The sequence below is a fragment of the Desmodus rotundus genome, chromosome 6 (genome assembly GCF_022682495.2).
Source record: "Desmodus rotundus isolate HL8 chromosome 6, HLdesRot8A.1, whole genome shotgun sequence".
NCBI lineage: Eukaryota > Metazoa > Chordata > Mammalia > Chiroptera > Phyllostomidae > Desmodus > Desmodus rotundus.
The window spans coordinates 144,801,601-144,827,050 of NC_071392.1; the positions used below are offsets into that span (position 1 = coordinate 144,801,601).

At 50.0% G+C, this 25,450-nt stretch overlaps 1 protein-coding gene across 2 annotated transcripts in view; it reads left to right on the forward strand.

Annotated features, from left to right (window-relative positions):
• The window catches only part of CYFIP2 (cytoplasmic FMR1 interacting protein 2), a 104,358-nt gene that overhangs the window by 27,533 nt on the left and 51,375 nt on the right, over positions 1 to 25,450 (forward strand). For both annotated transcript variants that reach the window (XM_024577086.3, XM_024577087.4), the window contains exons 8-20: positions 1,000 to 1,128; positions 4,642 to 4,746; positions 6,883 to 6,974; positions 8,660 to 8,777; positions 11,042 to 11,161; positions 11,651 to 11,776; positions 13,203 to 13,369; positions 14,331 to 14,478; positions 17,610 to 17,763; positions 18,759 to 18,915; positions 19,403 to 19,499; positions 22,149 to 22,225; positions 24,407 to 24,515. In XM_024577086.3, coding sequence (XP_024432854.1) covers positions 1,000 to 1,128; positions 4,642 to 4,746; positions 6,883 to 6,974; positions 8,660 to 8,777; positions 11,042 to 11,161; positions 11,651 to 11,776; positions 13,203 to 13,369; positions 14,331 to 14,478; positions 17,610 to 17,763; positions 18,759 to 18,915; positions 19,403 to 19,499; positions 22,149 to 22,225; positions 24,407 to 24,515 — 1,599 coding nt within the window. The remainder of the gene's footprint in view (positions 1 to 999; positions 1,129 to 4,641; positions 4,747 to 6,882; positions 6,975 to 8,659; positions 8,778 to 11,041; positions 11,162 to 11,650; positions 11,777 to 13,202; positions 13,370 to 14,330; positions 14,479 to 17,609; positions 17,764 to 18,758; positions 18,916 to 19,402; positions 19,500 to 22,148; positions 22,226 to 24,406; positions 24,516 to 25,450) is intronic.

Below are 25,450 nucleotides of genomic sequence, written 5' to 3' on the forward strand. Positions count from 1 at the left end.
CCACAGACGAACACCTTCACCTTCTCCAGATTTTGTTCCCTGAAAACCTTCTCAGCCAGTATCCTGCTCCCCTATCATGGCTGAGAACACGAGTTCTGGGGTGAAACAGCCTATTTTCCAGTCCTGGACCTTTCACTGGCCTATTAGGAGACCTTGGGCAAGGCCTATACCTCATTTTGTCACCTGTCCAGTGGGGCTTTTTTTGAGAACATTATGAGAATATTTTGAGAAGTCAGTGAGATACAATGAGATATAAAAAGCCCCCCCGTAGGCAGAGCCTGACAAATGGCGAGGGCACAAGATGCTGTAGCTGTTATCACCCCCGCTGCTAGGCCAGGGCACGCCCACCCGGCTGTGGCTCTCACGCTCTGTCTGACTTAACGTAATCTGTCTTGCTCGTCTGTCAGTTCAGCCTAAACAAGCAGCAGCAAGAATGTCAGCAGGACCCAGGCTGTATGCGGCCCTCCACCTTCACGGGGCCCCCTACTCTGTGTTAAAGGCAAAAGGCTGTCAGTTTGGAGGCTCCGAGCTTCTTTCTGGGAGATGCAGCCCCTTGTTGCCCGGCCCTTCTCTCAGGAGAAGTGTTTCTGTACCCCCATGTCCCCCTGGGGCCCCACCCTCCTCCACCAGCTGGGTCACCTCCCATCATCTGACGAGATGTCATGGCTAAGTCCACACCCCCAAAACTAAACCGAGATTACTGTAGGCCTTCGCTGTGAAGCTGAACTGCATTTCGGTTCAGCCCAAGAAAGTCCTTTCCAACCATCAGACTTCGAGGAAATAAAATGGAGGGCCTGGAGGGGAGCCAGTTTTGTGCCGTGGGGAATGTGCAGGAGCTCCGACCAGCCATTGGGGGACATCGAGAGGATGCAGGCCCCCTCCCCTGGTGGTTAGCTGTGGGGGGTGAGGGGCGAGTGCAGGAGCACACACAGTTCTGCAGTGTAGTGGGTGAGGAGGGGGCAGGAGAGGGGCTAACCAGAGGGGGGCGCTGCTGTGTAGTGTCTCCATCAGCAACTGGAAGTGATCCCAGGCTACGAGGAGCTGCTGGCGGACATTGTCAACATCTGCGTGGATTACTACGAGAACAAGATGTACCTGACCCCCAGCGAGAAGCACATGCTCCTCAAGGTACGACCCCTGTGGTCAGCACTGCGGGGCCTGGAATTGCCCTCCCACCTCCTTCTTGCGGAAAATCACTTTAAAAAAACCAGTATTTATTTTTTCTTACTCAAACATTGATACAGATCTCACTGCACATAATGTTACAGAACAGACCCCGGGGGGACGGGCAAATGATATACTACTACTGAATGGACCCACCCTTGTGCTCCGGGGTGCCCCCCACCCCGTACTAGGTTCGCCTTGCCTGCCACCAGGGAAAGACGTCTCTCAGTGCCAGAGGCTGGTGAAAAGGAAAGGGATTATTTATTTAAAAATTATACAGACTTAGAGTACTGACTTAATGTCTTCATTAAAAATACTAAAGTCCTTTAAAATACCCACAAACGCACAGTCCTCCCTTCTCACCTTTGCCCAGTCCAGCGTACCATATCTCAGGAGAAGTAGAAGTCCGTGGTTCAGGCAGCCGCTCGGTTCCAGCACCATCCACTGTGTCGCCGTCACTATCTCCAGTTAATCCAGAGCCATGTGGCACCTTCTTATGGCCCACTAGCAAGAGTCCTGTGTCCCCTTGTCTTCCAGGCAAAGTCCCTCCAGCTTCCTAAGACACGTGGCAAAAGGAGCATCCTAAAGCTGCACAATCCCAACCTTCACCAAAGCCACGTGATCCCAAAAAGACCCGCAGGGCCGCTGCACCTGGGTTTAAATCCCAGCGCCAATCTTCCTCCGCAGCCCCATTTCCGACTCCTCCCACAATCAGTTACACCTGCCAGCATTCCCGTTTTCTCCCAGCTTTACTGGGCTGCCATAGTAAGTCTGGGCAGGTGTGGCCCTGTGGCATGGAGCCAATCATCTCCAAGCTTTTATGCAGGTGCTGTACCCAGTTACATCATCGGTTGAAGTCACTCCCATCCCCCTGGCTCAAGGCATGGCCACAGCAATTTAACAAATCTATGAACTCAGTTAAAGGTTATAGATATGTTAAATGACCATTCTAGAGGTTATCTGCAAAACTGTTGCTATTCAAAACAACTCTGAAGGACCCTGCTCCATGCATCCCATCCCCCAGCTCAGGCTTGTGGGGGTGAGGACATCCTATATATATATTTTTTTTTCCTAATGTTTCCTGGATACCCTGAGCTCTGGACCCCATTACAAATCCCCATTTGGGCCCCCCTCCTTGGCTGCACCCTGTTACAATAATGTTTTATAAGCTGGCTTTTTTCCTTTAAACCAGACATCATTAAGGATATTCCCGCAGTGTAGTTTTTAATGGCTGCCAAGTAGTCCATGGTATGGGGACACTGTTATTTAACAAATCCCCCCCTCGCAGGGTGTTTGCTTGCCAATCTGCACTGAACACTCTTACAGCTCAGCCTTTGTGCGCACACCCTCGTCAGGTCAGACTTCCCCGAGGAGAAACGACCCACTCGGAGGGAAGGCAAAATCTTCGCGCATTTGCTCTGGTTTGCCAAAATCATCACATTTGATCCATCAACTTACAAGTTTAATTTTTAAATTATCGAGTTATAATTATTGAAGAAAATCTGAAATATACAGAGAAGCACAAGATTAAAAAGTTTTAATCTCTCACGATCTTTCCATCCAGAGAAAAGTAAAATGCGTTACTTTTAGCATTTTAATGTATATCCTTCCCATTTTTCTATGATTATATATTTCCAACATATGCAGGATACACAAGTTATGTATGTAAGTTTTATCCCCTTTCATTCAATGTATTGGAATAGTATGCAGCTGTTAAATAATGTCGCGCGGATAAACTCTCCTTTTTTAGCCATTGTTCTAATGTTGGCGGCTTCGGATGTTTCTCTCTGACAGCTGTAGCACTGAAACGAATAACCTCCGTGTTCTTTTTTTTTTTTTTTTTTAATGCAAGAACTTTTTTTAAATTGAGTTTTAGAGAGAGAAAGGAAGGGGGGGGAATACATCAGTTTTGTTGTTCTACTTATTTATGAATTCATTGGTTGATTCTCTATGCCGGGACTGGGGATTGAACCCGCAGCCTTGATATAACTGAGCTACTGGGCCAGGGCCAACCTTCGTATGCTTAATACACTCAGCAAAGCCCCTTTTGATTCTTTCTTCCCCAAAACCTCACCTTTCAAACTCTCCTGGTGGTTATACTTTTTCTTTCTCTCCTCCAAGTCACTCTAGCTATTCTAAGCATCCCAGACCTGTTGGTGTTCCCTTCTTTACATTCCATAGCACCTGAATGGGGTTTTCAGGGCCGTGTGGCTTTGTGCCTCGTTCCCTTGGCTTCCTCTGCACAGTCAGAAATCCAGGGAAGGCACGTGGGCTCTCTCAGCCACTGCTATGCCCAGACAATTACTATAGCTCTCCCCAGAACTGCTGCTTCCACAAATGAGGGTACCAATTTCCAGTCCACAAGCATGCTTAGATGCTGCCGTCGAATTCTCAGGCCTTCCTTTTCCCTCACCTGCCTTTAATCTTTACCCACCACAGCTTCTTAACCTTCCTCCTCCTCAATCTCCTGGGTCTGAGGCCTGGCCTGGACACTGTTTTGGTGTTTCTAGTTTCTGTAGTTTGTCAGGGAACACAGATGCCATCAGGTGGCGCTGTTCACCCTTCACAGAAAAGTCTGGCATTTTCCCCCGGCAGAACCACACAATGCGGCTACTAAGGGGGCAGTGACCTTAGCAGTCCTCTAGTTCACTCCCTATGTGTCAGTTGTGACTTGCCCGTGGTCACATAGCAACTGTGAGCCAAGGGAGGCTCCCTCGTATGTTTGACTAAAAGATCAAGCCAGCCTTCAGGAAACTATTAACTGGGCTGGAATATCAGGAATTTGTCAACCTGCTTATTAAGCATTGTCAGGCAAAATTTTAAAAAAATATTCTTATTTTAAAAATAAAGTCTCCAGTGGCTCCTCAGGAATCTTTACATTATTATTGTTTCCTGGGGGAAAGAGTTGAATAGTTTCATGTTCATTCAACATTTGACAAGTGTTTCTCAAGTGCCTGAGATGCACTGGGCCCCAGGGATGCACTGGCAGCAGCCGCTGCTGGTCCGAAGGACTGGGTGTCATCAGACAGGCCCAGGCTTGCATCCTGTCTCTGCAGCTTTCTCGCTGTGTGACCTTGGCAAGCTGTGTGACCTCTCTGTGTCCTCAAGTCCTCATCTGTGAGCAAGGTTATTGTGTGGAACTTGACTTACAAGGCTGCTGTGAGAATTAAGGATAATGCCTGTGAAAGCCCTAAGCTCGGACTTGGGCCCATAGTTAGGACTTCAGCAGCGGCCGCCACAATCATATACTAAGGAGCCGCCTGCATCTCTTCACAGAAATCAGATTTCGGGTTGAAATTAGACCTCTGTGTGTTCTTTCTTTATTTGAAGGCACACGTGGGTTTTGTAATAGAACGTGTAGCACAGGGAGTGAGTGTGTGTGTGTGTGTGTGTGTGTGTACACGTGCACAGACCTAGCGTTTTGAAACTTTTCCATCCGATGTGACTGGCTTCTCTGCTCTGCCCCTTCTCACTCAGGTCATGGGTTTTGGTCTCTACCTGATGGATGGAAATGTCAGTAACATTTACAAACTGGATGCCAAGAAGAGAATCAACCTCAGCAAAATCGATAAATTCTTTAAGGTCAGCACCTGGGGCTGGGCAGGGGCCAAGGGATGGTCTCTCAGGGGAAAGAAATGATATTAGTCAGCAAGCAGTGGGGCTTGCTGGTTGGGCTACAGCTCTGAGGAGGAAGAGAATAGAACGGCAGGACCCCCAGCTGCCCTTGGTAGAGGAATCTATACTAGAAGGGACCCCCTGCATGGCAAACATGCTCAAGTCTCAGGATTTGGCTGGGGTTTGCCTGGGGGGCATTATGATCCTGTGTGCATACTGCTTTTTCCCTTTCCTGAAATCCCCTGCCATGTAAAAAAAGGTACATCCCAGAAGACAGCACCTGCTTTATTTCTCAGTTCAAGGCAGAGCTCGTAGGAGCAGAAGGATTAGACTGGATTTTAAACTGATTGGCATTTGCAAAAGCACAGCCTCTCACCTGGCCCACCAGAAGCACCATGCTGGCCCCTGCCTCTGGGCCGATGCCGCAGAGCATCCATCCTACACTCAGTCTGTTCCAGTGCCCCAGAGATTGCAGCTTCTCACCCCTGATCTTTGCAAATAAAACACTGCGATTAAGCTAAGCCTTTGAGATGTTCACCAAGGGATTTCCTACTTTGGAACTGAATCCCATGTTGTCATTTGATTCGAGCACTGGGCACTGCAGGCATGGGGTGGGATCCCAGAGGTCAGACACGGGAAAGCCAGGCTTAACATTCAAGGCGGAACCTGCAGATGTGACACGGTGAACACCAGGCTGGGCCTGAAAACCATCAACTCTTCAAGGTTAAGGGGAAATAAGTCACCGAAAGACATTCTGTGCCTTGACTGCTTTTTGAGGCTGGAACTTCCACTTTTCTCCGGAGCTGCCCCTAATGAAAACAGGGCTCGTCTCGGGAGACCCTTGCAAAGTCTGCCTCTGCCTTCCTCAGCATGACGAGGGGCAGATGGAGTGGATGGATACAGCATCTCCTCGGCCAGACCGGGCTATAGTCTACCCCTGCCACTTACTAGCTGGAAAACTTTGGGAAAGCCACAGAACCTCTCTGAGACTGAGTTACCCAGCCGCATGTGAATGTTAAGGGTCCACTTCACAGAGTCCCTTTGAGGGTTCAGTGGGATTATTCTAGGTGAGCCAGAGCCCTGGCTCGTAGCCCTGTCTCCTTGACTTCTAGCTGGAATGACTTTGGGAAAGAGTCACTTAGGCCATCTGAGCTTCGGCTTCTTCATCTCTGAAATGGGAATGAAAATAGTACTGACCTCACAGGGTTATTGTATGGGTTGAGATACTATTTTTGTTGTTGTTTAAAAGACTTTAATTTTTTAGGGCAATTTTAGGTTCACAGCTTAGTTGAGCAGAAAGTATGAAGATTTCCCTTACCCCTTGCTCCTCCGACTCATGTACAGCACCCCACCCCCACCCCCATTATCAGTGTTCCCCACTGGAGTGGTACATTTGTTGTCATTGATGGACCTACATCAACCCATCACTGTCACCCAATGTCCATAGTTTACATTAGGGATCACTCTTGACCTTGTACGTTCTGTGGGTTTTGACAAATGTAGAATGACGTGTACCTACCATTATGGTGTCATACAGAGTCCTTTCACTGACCTAAAAATCCTCTTGATTCTGAAGTGCTTAGCCAAGTGCCTGGCGCGTCAGAAGCAGGCTGTAAACATAAATGGTGGCCTCCCCGCCATTTGTCCTGGTCTTCAGATGAGACTTGTCTGCCCTCTGGTGTCAGGTGGTGTGATTTCCATTACTTCCCTGGGAACACCACAGCAGCCAGCAGCACCCAAACACCCACTCCTAGCTCAGAGTTCCAAGCAGCAAGGATCATCTAATCTGAGGAAAATGAGAGCAGAAAGGACCCTGCCCTGGGAGGCAGGCCATCTGGTCCTCATCCTTCATCTGCCTGCTGGGTGACCTTGGACAAGTCCTTTTGCCTCTCTGGGCTCAGTCGCTGGAACATATGGCTGGTCAGAGGCAGGGGATCTGTATGCTGGCTGGGGCTCTTTTTGACTCCAGGGTCCCCTGGAAGCACCATCAGAAGCAAGAACTAGGGGTCAGCCCAGAGGCCCATGGAGGCCACCTCCCCCAGTGGAAGGTGGCTGCCTAGTCCCCACCCAGTGTCTCACGCGCTGTGTTTGCTTCCTTTGCAGCAGCTGCAGGTGGTGCCCCTTTTCGGCGACATGCAGATAGAGCTGGCCAGATACATTAAGACCAGTGCTCACTATGAAGAGAACAAGTCCAAGTGAGTGCCTGCCGTAATGTCTCTCGGCTCCTGCGAGGACGCCCAGCCTGGGCAGGGGGTCGAGGGGCCACTTCAGCCCCTCCTCCCTCCCCAGAGCCCTGGGCAGGCGGATTCCAGAGGGGAGCAGCAGAGGGTGCTCTGGGCCCTTTTGTGCCTGCCCTTTGCTGCTGGGGTTCAAAAGGGCTCAGAGCACAGCCACGCCCCTTCTCTGTCCCAGCCGCCGCGGGACAGCAGGAGTCCTTCCTTGAGAAGGGGGAGGAACAGCTGGCCCGCGGTGGTCGGGCCAGCAAGGTGACGCCCTTCACATCACCCTGATTCTCTCCCCAGGTTTTGTGTCTGTGCAGTAAGTATGCCGTGGTGTGTGCGGTGTGGGCAGTTCCGGCAGTGGAAAGGTCGCTGGCCTCACCTTAGGTTTTACGAACCTCCATCCTAGGGAGTCTGGGCTGCAGTCCGGGCTGTCAGTGCCTCATGGGAGAGGGGGACATCCAGCTACAGCCTTTATCGCTGGGGTTGTTAGATTTTTTTCTGCTGGCGTCTCATTCCCAAGCTGAGTGATCTTGACCTTTCCATGGGAAAGCGGGGAGGGGCTCGGGGGCGATCATCCTTGAGCCCCTGTGACTGAGTCTCACCAAGGAAAGCCGGGTTAGCCTCTTTATAACCCGCTGGTTGCTAGTGTGTGGGAAGGTTTTCCAGGAAAAGCATGGAGCCAAGAATGCTGAACCCATTTCCTCACGTTTTCTACATGAATTCTCTACCACCTGAAGCTGGCCGGGCATAGTGATGTGGCCTGGGTTGGGTGCGTGTCTGGTCTTGTCCCCTTCCCTACACTGGTGATGCAGCACAAAACCAAAGCCAGAGTATACGCATGAGGAAGTGCATGGCCATCCTGAGTATTTATGAGGGCCACTTCAGGGCTCCTTTTGAAATATTAAATTCTTGGCGAAAAATTTTTATCTGCTTTCTTGGGTGGCTGTGCTTTTAATCTGTCTACCAGGCCACCTGGCACTGGACAGTAGAAGAGGGTAAAGGGGGCTGACTTTATTCTCTTGGGGAAGGAGAGTGAAGATTTTCATTCATTCATTTCCTCTCCAATGTAGGGTGGTTTTCCCAATGATATCTTTCAAAAATAGAGTTGAGAAATAGGAGGGGAAGGAGAAGAGGGGTGAGGAGAGAGAGAGAGACAATGACCTTGGCATTCCTCACCATGCTGGGTTTGCTTGTGTATCACCAGGTCACTGCTGGGAAGAGGCACAGTCCCTTTCGGTTTCCTTAGTCCCTCCCCAAAGGCCCCCCAAAGCCAGCGGCAACCACAGTCTGTCAGTGTCAGTAGACAGATTTTGAGAGGTCACTCATCTTGCTTTTTGGCATGGACTCCAGGCATTTGTAGCCCTAGAGAGGCTACCAGTCCCTTCTCGCTGGTGTGATTGGTGAGTACGTGGACAGCAGGTATCTGGAAAAGCCTGTGATTGGGTCTTGGAGGAGGAGGAAAGGCTGGACCATTCAGCCTGTGAGCACCACCGTGTGGAATGAACAGGCTGTCTTGCTCATCTCTGGGTTACCTCTGGGTTCCACCCAGGGGAGCAGGCCACCTTGGCTGGAGCCCAGGAGCAACGTGTAAGTGGAAGGAGCCTGTTCCACCACGTGCCGACCCAAGGACCTGTCCGACCCTGTGATTTTCCGCCCAGGTGGACCTGTACCCAGAGCAGCATCAGCCCCCAGTACAACATCTGCGAGCAGATGGTTCAGATCCGAGATGACCACATCCGCTTCATCTCCGAACTCGCTCGCTACAGCAACAGTGAGGTGAGCGTGCTCCGGCCGCTGGGATGGAGGCCCGTGTGGGCCCAGGGGGCGAAGGGGTAAGGACCAGGCAGGAAAGAAATGGCCACAGAGATGATGGACAGCAGGAGGGCAAAATGGCCAAGAGCATGGATTTTAGAGCCACACAGGACTGGATTTGATTCTGGCTCTGCTGCTGACCATCACAAGTTAGTCAACATCTCTGTGCCTCAGTTTCCTCCTCTGCAAAATGAGGGTAAGAGTATCCAGAGCGGTTCATTGAGAGGATTAAACTATGAAGCATGGAAAATGCATTGTGCCTCAGAGAGTAACAGGTAATTGTTAGTGATTGTTAGTCTGTATGTGTTCCAAACCATCTCTACCCTAGATCACGGGAGGAACCGAGTTTTGAACACTCATGCCCATAACACCATCTAAATATTTTAATCTGCACAATAACAAATGGTCATTAAACAAGCCAGAAAATACCACTGGGGACAAGATAAGTGCTCAACCTCAGGAAAAACAGAGTATGCAAAAGGAGGGACTATCTATCACATCAAATCCTACCAACCAGCACCAGCGAGGATTGATGTTTGGGTATATATCTCCTCCTGGACCTCTTTCCCTATAAACCCTCCCAGTAAGTCTACACATTGGTTCAGTAGCATAGGTCTCCTGATTTGAAATCCTTTGTTACCTGGCGCACCTGGATGACCGCCTGTCTGTCCCACGCTGGCTCACTGGTTCCACCATGTGGCTGGCGCCATACTGCATGTGCTTCTCAAAGCCAGACTCCAAACAGCTTCATCAAAGAGGCCACCTGTTTGAAACGAAGACAGTCAGACAAACACAGAAGGTGTGGTCTTTAGGCCCGTGCATGTGGGCTTAGGTCAAGCTCAAACCTTCGGCTTTCTTGACCATATGCGCCCATCAACTGAGCTAAAACTGCGGGCATACTTTAAGCGCAGGATCTCTTTTATTCCTCGTCACGTTTTGGTGTGGTCTCAGAATGGGCCTGGCTCAAAGTTATTTTTTACATTGTATGCTTTATATGTGGACATGCAGACAGTTCTCGTTATTCGCAGTAGTCATGTTCTAGCAAGTGGTCGTGAGCACTGAATTAACCGACGCTGAACCATTGCTCCGGGAAAACACGGGGTTAGGTTCCTGTGAGTCTCTGGTCACGGTGTTTTCAGCTTCTGATCGATGCGCAACCCCGTTTTATGTGCTTTTCTGTTTGAAGACGCCTCAGGTAATAATAGATGTTTTTGATTCATTAACATGAACTCACCGCCGACAGCGCTTTAATTTATGCCTGAAGAAAGCTTATGCAAAACACATTTTCTCCGAAAGGCACTTCTTTCTTAGTCTTCTAGACGGAACTTCGGCACCAGGCTTGGGGCCATCTGAAATACTGAAATCATCAGTAATAAAAGGTGCAGAAACATGAAAAACTCGGCACTGAATAAGCCATGGAAAGGACGCTTGTTTACAGTATGGGAGCCGAAACAAGAAGGCAGAGCCTCGCCTTGTCCGACCTCAGCCGAGGACGTGACCCACATTTCTTGTCACTCAGCACGTGTCTGTGAATGACCACAAAGGCACTGCAAACACTGGTTTTGAGGGTCCAAGTGCATTTTAGTGAGTCGGTGACTTCACAAATACAGAATCCACAAATAACAAGAATGGTCTCTGTGTGTTTATGCATGTGTGCGCAAACATATATGTACACATACACATATACACACGTGCCTGCTTACACACTACATTTCACTGTGGAACATTACACGTGGAAATAGATGATTCTCTTCGCCAACGCTTTTCGTCACTCAGTTGTGTCTAGTGACCTGTGAAATCAGTTTAGTGGCACATGATGAGCATTTTTGTGTGAAATGGCATAGAAAGTCAGAGGAAATCCCATGTATTAAGAGTAGAGCTGCTTTGTGACAAGTGTTTTGTGCGTGTATTTAATATCTAATATCTCTAGGTAAGGGTTGCTGAGTCTGTGGTACGCATTTCCTGCTGTAAATCACAGCCAGAAAAGTCGAAAAACCACCCCTCTGAAAGGCATTAGGGCGGCTGGCGACTCTCCACCTGCGTTGGAACCCTCAGCCATTCATTTACCAGCCATGCGGCCCTCCGCGAGGCACTGTCCGAGCCTCAGTTTACCTGTCAAGGGGGTATAATAATCGCTCCTCCTTGTAGCGTTCTTGAGGGGAATCAATGAAATAGTGTGTAAAATGCCAGGTATGTGGGCAATGAGGGTGACGGCCGATGTTCCCCAGGTGGTGACGGGCTCCGGGCTGGACAGCCAGAAGTCAGATGAGGAGTACCGCGAGCTCTTCGACCTGGCCCTTCGGGGCCTGCAGCTGCTGTCCAAGTGGAGTGCCCACGTCATGGAGGTGGTGGGTGTCCCCCTGACCCCTTCAGACCGCCCTCTGTTCTCTTGGCATCTGTCTGCCTCTCCCCAAGCACTCTTTTTTTAGCAGCTTTATTGAGCTATAATTCTCATACCATACCATTCACCCATTTAAAATGTAGATTCATTGGCTTTCAGTCTATTTACAGAGTTGTGCAATCAGCTGTTTAGAACATTTTCATCACCTCAAAAATATGATCGCTGCCACCCCCCACCACCACCGCATTCCCTGTCTCCCCAGTCCTAGGCAACCTAGTTTCTGTTGCTATAGATTTTCCAATTCTCAGTGTTTCCTGTAAAGTGAATCCTATGATGTGTGGTCTTTCGTGGCTGGCTCCCCTCACTTTGTATGTTTTCAAGGTCCATCCACGTTGTAGGGCGAATCCACATTTTATTCCCTCCTGGGGCATGGGCACACCTCGTTTTGTCTCTGCATTCCGCCGCTGATGAAGTTTGGGTTGCTCCCTCCCCCCAGTACTCCTGGAAGCTGGTTCACCCCACAGACAAGTTCTGTAACAAGGACTGCCCCGGCACGGCAGAGGAGTATGAGAGAGCCACGCGCTACAACTACACCAGCGAGGAGAAGTTTGCCTTCGTGGAGGTGGGTGCTGACCTCCCTGCGTCTCCTCTTGCCCCCGAGGCTGCTGCTCAGGGTCTGTGTCAGTGGGAGGGGGTGGCTCTGAGCAGCCTTGGCCCCCCTCCTGTGCAGCCTTGGCCCCCTCCTGTGCGTGCATGTCCCTGTCCCCCTTCTCTGCCCGAGTTCATCTCTGTCAGGTTACTTACAAATGATTAGAATCTCATTCTGTTCTTAAAAATCCAAATGAAAGTGTTCACTCCACTAGAAAACTGAGCAAAGGTAAACCAACCGAAGAAACAACCAAAAAATAACTGACAGAGATCAGAGAAATGCCCAAGCAGATGAGCGTTCAGAAAGAACTGCAGATGAAAACTAGGATGAGACAGAGTGTTGCCGACCACTCAGGATGGTCCGGTCTTAGAAGACTGGTGATCCCTGTTGCAGCGTGGGAAACAGACCCTCTCGGAGCCTTGGGGCGGCTCGTGTACGTGTTACAGTCTTTCTGTGAGGACAGTCTGCTGGGATTCACTCAAACGTTTAAAGCGCATACCCTTTGGCTCCGAGGGTCTTTCGGGAATATATCCCTGAAAAATAAGCCAACCGTGCAAAGACATGCACACAGGGGTTTATCACAGTGTTGGTTATAATACCAAAATACGGGAACAGCTGAGATGTCCTGCAGCCTGGGACCAGGTAAAGCAAATGGGGGCACAGCTGTGTCACTGACTACTATGTGGCCACTAAAGCGGACGTACCGACATGCAACAGTGTATGGTTAAGTCAGAAAAAAAACAGGTTAAAGAACATCATGTAAAAAAATAATACCATTTGTAGTTAAAATTAATATACTTTTGCACATTTGCTCAAAACTGAAGGACATAAGTATTTATATTTTTGTAGACCAAACCATTAATAGTGGTAATTTCTGGAGGGGAGATTCTTACTTCCTGGTTTATAGCCTTCTAATTTGTTTTTTGTTTGTTTGTTTCCTTGCAAAACGATGTTTCTATTTTGAGGGAGGACAATTCCTGCATGCTAAGTTTTGAGTGATAGCGCCCTCTCTCGTGACCGTCTGAAGCCGGGAAGGCGGAGACCTGGACACTAGCCCTGGGCCCAAGGCCACTTCATCTGTGTGCGCCTCAGCGTCCCTCTCTGTAGAAGGGAGCCGATAATGTCTACCTGCTCCATCCCAGGGCCCTCATTGAGAATCAGACATCAGTTGTCAGAGGAGACAATGATGTAGATGAGCTGTGGGAGCTGTAAAGGGTCAGACACTTCTGAGGAGCCCGAGTTGTTCCTTAGCACATCTCCAGGCCACATGTTAATGGACTGAGGCTCAGGGCTATAATTTCAGGCAGGAGACCAGTTGTGATCACATGATGTGGTGAAGGACTGGACAGACAGGTGTACCAAGGTACAGTGAGCCTGACCTTGATCTCTGCTTGGTCAGGTGATCGCCATGATCAAAGGCCTGCAGGTGCTCATGGGCAGGATGGAGAGCGTCTTCAACCAGGCCATCAGGAACACCATCTATGCCGCCCTGCAGGATTTTGCCCAGGTGACACTGCGCGAGCCCCTGAGGCAGGCGGTACGGAAGAAGAAGAACGTTCTCATCAGGTGGGTCTCCGGATGGCCCTTTTCAGGGGCACATCAAAAACCAGGGGTGCGGTGCAGGCCGCAGAGGAAGCTCCCTGCTCAGTCAGATTCCGGGGCAGCCTCTGAACACACACAGATCCTTCTAACAAGTTTCAGGAAGCCTTGTTAGGAGACTGGACATTTGAGATGGATGGTCCTGAGTCTCTGGGTTTGAAGCCCATTTCCATCACTGCCTGGTTATGTGAACTTAGTCAAGTTACTTACCTTCTCTGAACCTCTCTGCCCCTCTTTTGTGAAACGTGGATGATAATGGTACCTACCTATCTCATAGGCCAGGGGTGTCAAACTCATTTTCGCGGGGGGGGGGGCCACATCAGCCTTGCAGTTTCCTTCAAAGGGCTGAAGTAATTTTAGGACTATATAAATGTAACTACTCCTTAACTGTTAAGGAGTTGAAATTACATTCAGTCCTTTGAAGGCAACCACGAGGCTGATGTGGCCCCAGTAAAAATGAGTTTGACACCCCTGTCTTAGGCTGTTGGGATGATGAAATGAGATAATCCATGTGTCGACCTAAGCACGCGGCAGCATGGAGTAAGTATGCAGCGAACATAAGCTGTTACTGAAACTTTAAATGTGCAGCGGTTTAATGAGACTCTCTTATACCCAACACCAGAAACAGCCATCCCACCCCACTCAGGTTCTCTGCCACTGCACAGGCTCAGAGCTGGGTTCTCGGGCAGCCAGCGGGCACTGGAATCACCTGGGGCACTTGTAACATGCAGGCTTCTGGACTGTACCACAGATCTGTTAAACCAGCATCTCTGCGGTGGGGGCACCCAGGGTGAGCGCCTCTTACAGGTACCCCAGGAATTCTAGGGAAGGGGTCCTGGGACACCACAGACTCTAGAAACAGGCTTGCAAGGTTTACCTCCTTCTAATGGTGAAACCTGGTCTGAGCCTCCGTCCTTCCTTCCCACAGTGTCCTGCAGGCAATTCGGAAAACTATCTGTGACTGGGAGGGGGGCCGAGAGCCCCCCAATGACCCATGCTTGAGAGGGGAGAAGGATCCCAAAGGTGGATTTGACATCAAGGTGCCCCGGCGTGCCGTGGGGCCCTCCAGCACACAGGTAAGTGGCTCCGGAGACAGGCCAGCCCAGCTGACTCAGAGGCCAGCCAGGCCATGGTAGGTCCTGGCTGGGCCATCGGGCACAGGGGCTGGGGGTCCTCAGGCAGGAGGGGCAGGGTTAAGCAGCTGCTCTAGCTTTACTCTACCATCTTCTTGGATATAGGAGGGAGGGCCACTGGCTTAAGATTCAGGAGACCTGGATTCTCGTCCTAGATACCTGTGTGACCTTGGGCACGTTAGATATTCTCTTTGTGCCTCAGTTGTCTAATCTGGCAAATGGGGGTAATACCAGGACTGGTTCCAAAGTTCCAAAGTGTAGGAGGAGTTTAAAGTAGAATCTGTATGCATCTGTCCTGTCCCTCTTTAACGAACCCTGCCCCTTCCCCTGCAGTGGCATCCTAGCTTGGGAATTCACAAGTTCTGCCTCTGACTTGCTGTGTGATCTTGGGAAAGTGCCTTGACCTCTCTGAGCTCTGATTATCTTCTCCATTAAATGAAAACTTTGGAGGAGATCATGGTACTGATAAAATACCCCCTTTTGAATCCCTCTTTGCCCCCCAAAGCACAAGTATCAAAAGCCCTTGACCCCTTAGAGAAAGTCTAGTAATCCGAGATATTCCAAGTTTCCCACTGGAGCTTCTGACCAACAACAGGTTGCCTGTGGCTCATCCAAAGCCGTTGTAAGATTATAGGAAAAAAATAAAGAATCTGGGCACTTTAGTTAAATCTTTGCCACCTACTTAAAGGCTAGAAGCTTCTAGTGGGCTTTTTGAAGTATTGGGGGAAAGCTTGCGGCTCCTTTGCTGCTTTTAAAGGTCTTACAGGCTCAGAAGCCCCAGGCTGGGACTCCCACTTCACTCGACCTTTAAGCCTCTCTCCATGTACCTGAGTTCTTGAACCACCTGAGATGAGCCACCTGAGGCCACCCCTGACCCTTCTCACTGTGTGTGCGTCTGTGTCTGGGCAGGGGTACGGGGAGGAGGGACGGGGCAAGGTGTGTTCTCAGCACTGTCATCCTTAACACCCCCTGGCTTCACCACCCGTGGGCCGGTTTGCCCTGATCTCGCCTGCTGGCTGTGGAATGTCCTGAGGAAGCTTCTACAGACAGTTCTGTGCAGTGTTAGGGGCCAGAGACCTTTCTGGCTCAGAATGCCCCCGGCGGGGAGGGAGCTGAGCAGGGCTTCGGGCATGTCTCTAAGTCCCGAGTGAGGGAGAGAGACAAGGTACAGGAGAAACTGGGACGGAGAGGGGTTGTGCTGGAGGCAGAGAGAGGAGAGACAGGACAGAGAGAGGACTATTTATAGACAAGCGAAAGGCGAATGTCACCAACAGTCAGCCCCCCCAGCACCACCGAGTCATGCCAGGTGGCACAGATGCATTTAATAGGCTCCTAGACAGAGCCGAAAGAACCCTTAGAGAAAAACTAGTCCCAGTCCCCACCCCCTATTTTACAGATGGGGAAACTGAGGTCCAGAGAGGGGAAGTGGCTTGTCCAAGCCACAAGGTGAGTGACAGGTTGAGGTGGGACAAAGAACCAGGTCTCCTGACTCCCACCCCAGGGCTCTGCTGGAGCCTTGGGGGCACAGCAGACTCAGGCCCCTAGCGCAGCTGGGACCTTGGCTGTGCTGGCAAGTGAAAGGCTCTGTTTGATACAAGTAGGTGGGAAAAGAGTTCCCCCTCTTACAGACAAAAGGGATTTTCAGATAGAATTTGATACAAATCAGCTAACCCCCACAGGGATGGATTAACCCTTTTCCAAGGCCTCCCAAGGCCATCATTAGAACCGTGCTTCCCCATTGCTAGGGGTGATAGATATGCCCCCCGGCAGGGCTGCAGAGGGTGGATGGCGTGCCACTCCTTTCTGTGGCTACGCTGCCCCGCCCAGTGCCAGGCGCAGGACGGGTGAGAGCCTAGCAGAGACCCAGAGGCAGCAAGGACGGACGTGGTGGCAGAGGGAGGTTGGAGCGTCGCAGAGGTGGTCGGCAAGTGGCCCCTAGCAGTCGTGACGGCTTTCCCACCGTATACAATACCTCTTGCTTTTCTCTCTCTCTCTTTTCTCTCTCTCCCTCCTCCCTGTCTCTCCTGCCCTCCCATTCCCTCCTCCTCTCTCCTATCTATGTCTTAGGCCTGCCAGTGGTCCCCGAGGGCTTTGTTTCACCCCACTGGTGGCACACACGGCCGAAGAGGCTGCCGATCCCTGGTATCACACCGCCTGGCGGGGTTGGTTTGGGTGCACCTCTCCAGGAGGCAGCAGGAATGGACTAGCCTGGCTCCTCGAGGCCCCTTCCAGCCCTAAGATTCAAAGACAAATGATGTGGAGAGATCTAGATTAGCGCTTGTACCCTTTGCTCTTAAGGTCCTCTGTAAGAGGGAGCTAATTGTCTAGTAGGCTCCTGTGTAAGTACCGATCTTCACACGCTTTCCGCCCAGGATTTCGGCAGGCTGTGCCATGCAGCTGGTGCCACCAGAGGGCGAAATTCCTCAGGAACGGATTCAAAATGCTGAGCGTCAGACACTTGAGGTGGTGGGGGGCTTGTTTGGATCATACGCCATTTCACAGTTCTTCAGAATGTTAGCGCTGAAAGGGACGGGTTTGAGAAATTATCTGCCACAACTCCTTCACGTTAACAGATAAGAAAACTGAGGCCCAGAGTGGGACTTTGTTGCCCAAGGTCACACAGCAAGTCAGTGGCAGTACCTGGCCTTGACTCCCCAGTCTTTTGACTGTCAGTCTTCTGCTCCACCCGTGGTGCCACAGTGCTGTCCAGGAGGGCAGGGACTGACTCCTGGGTGGCATGGAATGGGGTTCTCCTCTGATGCCCACACCCTTGGCTGAGCAGAGCAGAAGCCTGAGCCTTGAAGGACCTGGCTTTACCAGGACCACCTACCCAGCGATGCCGCAGGCCCCAGACAGAACTGCCTTCCTGGGCTGGCTAGTCTCCCTCTTGAAAGTTTACATGTTCCAAATTTGCTGCTCCAACCCTAAAATTGGTGCTTCCTAAGACAAAGCTTTTTAAGGGCAGACATCTACAGAAAGAAAATATGTACGTACATAAACGCAGCACAAAGCAGCCTTTCCCCCCACCCCCGATGGAGGGCCAGCCCCTAACCTGCCCGTCTTTCTTTTTCAAGCTGTACATGGTGCGAACCATGCTCGAATCGCTCATCGCAGACAAGAGCGGCTCCAAGAAGACCCTGAGGAGCAGCCTCGACGGCCCCATTGTCCTCGCCATAGAGGACTTCCACAAGCAGTCCTTCTTCTTCACACACCTGCTCAACATCAGCGGTGAGCCGCGGTGTCTGGGGAGAGGGTGGGGGCTTTCTTAGTGGTCCCAGAGCCACTAAGCTGTCGGGCCAGAAGTTGCCAACAGACGTGATCACTGACCCCAAGGGGCACACTTTGACACCGGGGAAAAAACACCACCTTTCTGATGGGCCCTGAGAGCTAGGAAAGACCAGGCTCAGTCCGGCTACTCTGACTTAGCTGGAAATACCTGTCTGGTAGACATATGTGGCTAACTTGTCATGAAGCCCTTAGTACAGGGGGATCAGAAACAGCAGTGTGCTCACAGACACACATAGGACTAGGTCAGTGTTTTGCTTCTAAGCAGCAGCTCTGAGCCGATTACTACTTGTTACCCTTAGCAAAGGAGGCTCCCAGGCTGCACCCCCACCCTGTGTCCCCCATTCCTCCCCTGTTAGTAGGATACATGCACAGGTGCGACAGGGCAGAATAGAGGGACAGTAGCATCCCCAGGTCACAGGAGTGGTAGCACACCTGTCAGTATTAAAGAGAGATCTTAACTAATAGTCCGAAGTTCTTCATGGAGCGCAGCCTAGGAGGGGCCTTCAAGGCCTCTGAGCAGTGAGTTCAGAATTACCATGTACAAGGGGTCACAGAGCTGCAGTCCCATTAAAAGCAGACACCGGGAGACCTGTCTTGACTTTGAATAGCAAGTATTTTCAGGATGACTTTGTGGAGGGGGTGACAGGAATTGTGGGAGCCCCAAAAGCTCTAAAACATCACCACCTCCTTCCCCATGCCTTCCCCATGCACTGTCACTGTCTCTGACGCATAACAAACCCTATCTTCTAAATAAATGTTAGCCTGGCATTCAAGTTCAAGAGAGCAGGATCCACCGATGGGGTCATACTCATGAGGACCAGCCATGTGCCTCGTACCATCATAAGAATAACAGTAAAAAGTCATAAAAACAATAAGCTCGCAGGTCCTTTGCTGCTGCCCCCGTAACCCAAGGCTCTCTCCCTCGTGCTTCCCAGAAGCCCTGCAGCAGTGCTGTGACCTCTCCCAGCTCTGGTTCCGCGAGTTCTTCCTGGAGTTGACCATGGGCCGGCGAATCCAGTTTCCTATTGAGATGTCCATGCCCTGGATCCTCACAGACCACATCCTGGAAACCAAAGAGCCCTCCATGATGGAGTAAGATGCAGGGCTGGGCCAGCAGGAGGTGCCTGGGGTGCAGGTGGAGGCTCGTTTGCCAGTGAGCTGTTTTCTCCAGAACTTTCCAGATGAGGCATTGTGCCTGGCTAAGGATCTGGTCACACCACATTTGGCTGAGCTTTGCAGATGGGTTCAGGACTTACCAGCCCATTTACCCTTCTGATGCTTCGTTAGTCTCCTAACAGTTAGCCCAGGAAAACGATCATCTCTGGAGATCAGGAAGCTAACTCATGTTTTTCAGGCCTTGGATATATTAGCATCATGGACTCTTAATTTCTGTGGGTAGGATGTAAAGTAAGTTATTCCTAAGTGGAGGCTGGAAACATGGAATGCTGGGAGGTTCTCTTTTTCCTTTCCCTGAACTTGCTCATCTTTTCATCTGGATGTTCGTGTTTCCCAAGCAGGTATAAATCTGCCTGCCGTAAGAGAGATGATTAGTAAGCTGGCATTGTTTTCTCCTCTTTAGGTACGTCCTCTACCCATTGGATCTGTACAACGACAGCGCTTACTATGCGCTGACCAAGTTCAAAAAGCAGTTCCTGTATGATGAGATCGAGGCCGAGGCAAGTGACGTGCTTCTCCGTTTGTTCCTGTAATCTTGTTCTGAGAGTCTGGACCTTCCACATCTTTAGATGTTGGCACAGTGTGGGGTGTCTTAGTCCATTCAGGTTGCAACCAAACATCACAGACTGGATGGCTTATAAACAACAGACATTCATTTCTCACTGTTCTGGAGGCTAGAAGTCTGAGATCGGGGTGCCAGCATGTTTTGGTGAGGGTGTTCTTCTGGGTCACAGACTTCTGTGTCCCCCATGGTGGAAGGGACAAAGGAGCTCCAGGGGTCTCTTTGATAAGGGCACTAATCCCACTCATGAGGGCTCCACCCTCATAACCTCATTGCCTACCATCATCTTTGGGGGTTAGGATCTCAACATATGAATTTGGGGGGAACCACAGCATCGGGGATCAATGACTTATTCTGGAGAGTGCTCCCCCAAGGGACCTAAACTGGGATAATGGTCCTTCTTTTTCAAATGGTTAAGAATGGCAAATGGTAGAACTGCTTGGGTAAAATTAGTTTTCTAATGGGTCTTGTATGGTTTGATTACTTGGCTACCAATAACAGTAATACACCTATCAATTATTATATACTTACCATTTGCTAGGCACAGCGTATGCACTATACAAACATTTTAAATAATCTTGACCACAAAATAAAGAAAGAAGTATGTGCTGCTATCTATTTGGCAGGCAATAAATCAGAGACTTAAAGTGGGTCAAGTGTCACATCCCAAGGTCACAGGGTCTCTGTCTAGTACTGATTGGCATCCTCTCAGCTATTCAGCTGTTTACTAGAGAGTCACTCAATGGCTTTATTTCTGTAATGGTCAGGATAAGCTGGGTTACGATATAGTAACAACCAACCCCAGACTCTTAGTGGCTTGAAACCAAGGGTTTATGTCTGCGTTATAGGTTGGCTGGAGTCTCCGCTCCCTGTAGTCTTCAATCTGGGACTCACCTGGAATATTTATTTACTAGTTGCCCTAGCAGGGGAAGGATCAGGGTGAATCACACACTCTGATGCTTAAAGCTGCCACCTGAAAGTGACACAGCATTGGTCACAGCAAGTCACATGGCTGTACCTCATTTCAAAGAGGAGCGAGGAAGCGCAGTACTGCCAGGAGCCAGCAAGAAGAGGAACAGGAGATGAAAGGCACTAACGGCTCGGTTTTGTCTTCTGGAAGCTGGAATGATAGTCACCGTTCTATGAAGTTCCTGAGGTTATAGAAACATAGAATGAGGCCAGTTAGGTAAAACTGTCACACAACTATAAGGCATTCTTATTTATAAAGAGAAGACATGAATGTTTTAGGACAAGCATTACCACCAAATGCATTGGAAAGTTTGTGTGATGCCAAGAGAAGCTAGTGAAGATCCTGCTTTCTCTCTGCATCCTCCCATTTCTGTGGGGGTTGAAATGGAGGGCGAACCTATCCTCAGTGTCTTCAGACCCTTTCCTTCCCATATACCCAGACCCCGTTCTCCACCATGAAGGGCCTTGTGGCTACATGTTGGAGTCCCCAAGCTTTGTCTCCCACCAAGGGTCCCTTGGCCAGCCCTAGGGGTGCACATACCTGCAGAATAGTTTGCGCTTGGGGGTGAACCCAGGGAAGGTAGCACACAGGGCCTAGAAGGGACTTGGGCCCTTGGGGCAAGGGCACTCAAATCTGGTTCTACAAGAGGGTCGTGGGGTATCAGTGGGCACCCCCTCCTGGACTCTACGAGCTCTTTGCCCAGAGGAGACCCAATGCCCTTGAAGTTCAAAGTCCAGGGCAGTGGCCTTGGTTACCTGCGTATGAAGACAGCACTACGTATGCCACTGTGTTTTTGTGTTCAGAATAACATCTGGGGTGTAAAACAAAAGGCATGAGAGCTCATTACATTAAAGAGTTGACCACACAGAACTGAGAATTTGGTAAGAAAAGAGTCAAGGATTGATCACCTAAATACGATGTTTCCTAAACATCAATGATCCTGATTGATCACCTAAATTTGACATCATACTGCCACCCTGCTTCAGCCCCCACCCCCGTCTCTTTAAAGTCCCCCAGCCATTTCCTGCTCTTACCACACTGGGGGATTGGATTTGACCCTCTGTCTCCTGGGCACTTTCTTCCCGCCCGAGCAGCACCAATGCTGTGAAACACTGAAGTGGCAAGACAGTCCCTTGTCCATTAAAAATCAAAGGTTTTTAAGCAATATATATTTTTGAATGTTTTAAATGTCCAATGACCATTTAACCTCTTTATTTGCAAAGCGAGGTTAAAATGAAAGGGAAAGACAAGAAAGCCTAGAGGTAGCCAGGGCAGGCGAACAGGAGTAATTACAGGATGTGAAGACCAACCTGTTGCATCCCCCAGCTCCCCACCCTGGGCCGGTCCCTTATAATGTGGAGGAGGGGACCAGTGGGGAGGGCAGTTCCTCAACAGCTTTTTGAGCTTTGCCTTCTCTGTGCCTCACTGAGGACCTTGACAACAAGGGACCAGATTTCCCAACTTAACCTGGCCACAAAATCTTTTTCTTTGCCCTTCGAAGCCTCCCCTGCTACTACACGCTTTAGGCAGTCCTCCCCAGCTGCCCTCTGAGTTGCCCAAGTTTCTGTGATAGAGCTGGCCGGGCACTGCTGACATTTCCTGCTTCCTCTTTGCCAGGTGAACCTGTGTTTTGATCAGTTTGTCTACAAGCTGGCGGACCAGATCTTTGCTTACTACAAAGCCATGGCTGGCAGGTATGAGAGCCTGGGGTTTTCCTGTTGCACAACTTCCCTTCTTTATCATGGAAGAAAGTCTGAATGATTCTGTGGGCCTGGACTGGGTGCTAGAATACAGGAGAGGAAAACAGGTTTGGAGCTGGATCTCCCAGGGAAGACAGACATTAGTAAAAACCAATGCACGCACAGTGATTAGGGAGGGTACGTGCTCCCTGTGAATGAAAAGTTCATGGGAATGTGGGACTGTGTGACAGTTAAACCTGAGCTAGACTTTGGGGTAGGGAACTGGAAAGACTGTTCTGAGAGAGAAACATTTGAGTTCATTTCTGAAGGTGATAGGAGTTAAGTAAAACTAGGTGAAGGAGGGGACAGGAAAATGTAGGGAAGAGGAACTACCTGTGCATAGTCCCCGTGGCAGAAGTATAATAATAATAATAACAATAATAATAATAATAATAATAGCATGCCAGATACCACATGATGCCACTTATATGTGGGATCTGAAAAACAGAAACAAATTCATAGACAGAGAACAAACTAATGGTTGCCAGAGGGGAGGGGCGGATGGATGGGTGAAAAGGGTGAAGTTTCATAAGAAGTACAAACTTCCAGTTATAAAATAAATGAGCCACAGCATAGGGAATATAGTCCATAACTTTGTACGGTAAAAGATAATTATTAGACTGACCGTGACGACCACTTCTTAAGGGATATAAATGTCAAATCACTACATTGTACACCTGAAACTAATACATTGTATGCATGACTTGAAAAGTTCAAAAAATAGTAACAGCAGGCCTATGCCTTAGGGATGTGGAGAAGGGATTAACGTGGACTAGAATGTTGACAGGTCCCTTCACAGACCACAAGACGGGCAGGGCAGGCTGTGTGACACAGCTGGAGGGGCTGGAAGAGTCGGAAAGCCCAGCAGGCAGAGAATGGCCCAGATCAGAGCCGCCCGGTAGAAACACACCGCATGTTACACGTGTGAGCCACAGTGCCCTTTTATAAGTTTCAGTGGCTATATTTAGAAAAGAAAAAAAAAGCAGGTGAAATTAATTTTAACAATATATTTTATGTGATATGTAATCCAATATATGTAAAGTACTATAATTGCAACATGGAACAGTTAAAAATTATTAAAGAGATAGTTTTCTTTTTTTTTCCCCGAAGTCTTCACACTGTAGTATGCATTCGACACTTAGCGTGCATCTGCTGTTGGGCGCACCGCGTCTCAGGTGCTCCGTAGCTCCTGTGGTGGGTGGCTGCTCCCTGTACTGCAGAATGTAGATTTAGATTATGTCACTTTCCTGCTTAGTGGCTTCCTTTTAATACTTCCAGTTACATGTAGAAAACCTCTAACCTCTTTTCTGTGGCCTGTGTAGTCCCGTGTGATCTGGCCCCCAGACTGGCTTTATACATTCGTTCTTGCACCAGGATCTTGGCCTCACCCTGCCCTTTCTGCACCCTGGCGTCTTTCCTTTTCTCCAGCTCCCGTGTGCCCGAGACAGTCTGCCCCAGATCTTGCCATTTTTAGCCTTTAGGTCTCCGTCCAAGAAGCCCTTTCCAGAGAGCCTTTCCCTGACCCCCTAACACCAGAGTGTCCTGTTCCATTCTCCCCAGAACACCGATTACTCTGTGGTCTGTGCCTCAGTGTGAAAGACAATCATGGTGCGTCTAACTCATAGACCTGTTGTGGCATTAAAGGGACTGCGTGATCATGTGTGCGCACCTGATAGTAATACACGCTGTGCAGGTGTGCACTCTTTGGAATTATCTTATTCCTCTGCTTTTGTTCACGGTGTCGGTCTCTGTTCTCTACAACATGGGCTTCACGAGGACCTGCACTTTGTATTCCTAGTGCTCAGAATGTTTCCTCCTGGGGACCTTCTGTCCTGAGAAAGGCTATGGGACATGCGAAACATGCACTCACTTGTTTTTATTTTTATTGTCTTATTTTTTGGTAAATGAATACAAGAGGAAAGCAGCTCAGCCTCTGTGTTGCCAGTCCTCCCCTTAGAAATGCTATTGAAAAGAAATTCGAAGAACTTTGCTTTCGAACAGAGAAAAATTGTATTTCCAATGTATGAGGCGGTGCCTCCTGAGCCAATCCCATGGTCTAAAGGGGACGTGGCTGAGCAGCTGAAAACCATTCCCTGCCCCGTTCTCTGACCTTGTCCCCCCTTCTGTCCCTTCCAGTGTGCTGCTGGATAAACGCTTCAGGGCCGAGTGTAAGAACTATGGCGTCATCATCCCATACCCGCCGTCCAACCGCTACGAGACGCTGCTGAAACAGAGACACGTGCAGGTAACGAGGAAAGGCAGCCCCGAGGAGACGGACCGGGGCAGGAGAGAGCCGCTGAGCAGTGAGCACGCAGACCAGAAACCAGGGCTGTCTGTTGTCTGCCCCACACGGCGCCCCGCGTGGATGTGTGAGCGCCGTTGTGACTTGGCCTCAGAGTCAAAAGCAGGAAAAAGGCACTGGGCTCCCTCTGGTCCAGGTTCTAGGCTTCTCAGCTCGTCTGCAGCTCACCTCTGGGGAGGAGTGGCCACCAGAGCCTTTGTCTTCCCGTCAGAAGCTGCAGCCACTTCCTTGCTTAGGACTGCTGCTCTGAAATCTGTCCCTGAACAGGCTAAGGGAGGGAGAGCTCTGGGGGCCTTCGAAACAAAGCATGTCGGACTAAACACGGGGCAGATATTATGATTTGTTTTTGTGGAGTTGGTTTCTGTTAACATTTGGCCCCAGATGGAGAGAAACTGCTGTCAGGAGCTCAGAAACATATCCTTGCTTAAAAGCGTTAACGGAACCAGGCAGACAGAGTAAGAGATGCTCTGGCAAACTTCACCCTACTCCTGCGCCCTGCTGGCGGCCGAGCAGTGGTGAAGTGGCCTTTACCACTGCCGTGACCTCCGGGTGCTTATTACGTGGCCCACGGTGCTTCTGGGACAGACGCAGGTGAAGGAGGGCAGAGGCTCCCCTCAGCAGGTGCTCTGGGGGAGGATGACAGGGGTCACCTTGGAAGCCCTGGGCATTCCCACTGCTGTGAGAAATCCCAGAGAAATGGACAATCAAGATTACAGTCTCACCTCTGCCAACAGCAGGGTCTCACTGCTTTTCCCTCAGCCTCCTGGAAAATGATGACTGTCTCTTACTGCTACAGCCAGAATTAGCCACAGGATATTCAATACTGAGGACTTCACATGTGCACAAGATGGCTTTAAGGGGTCCCTAGGCAGGGGGTA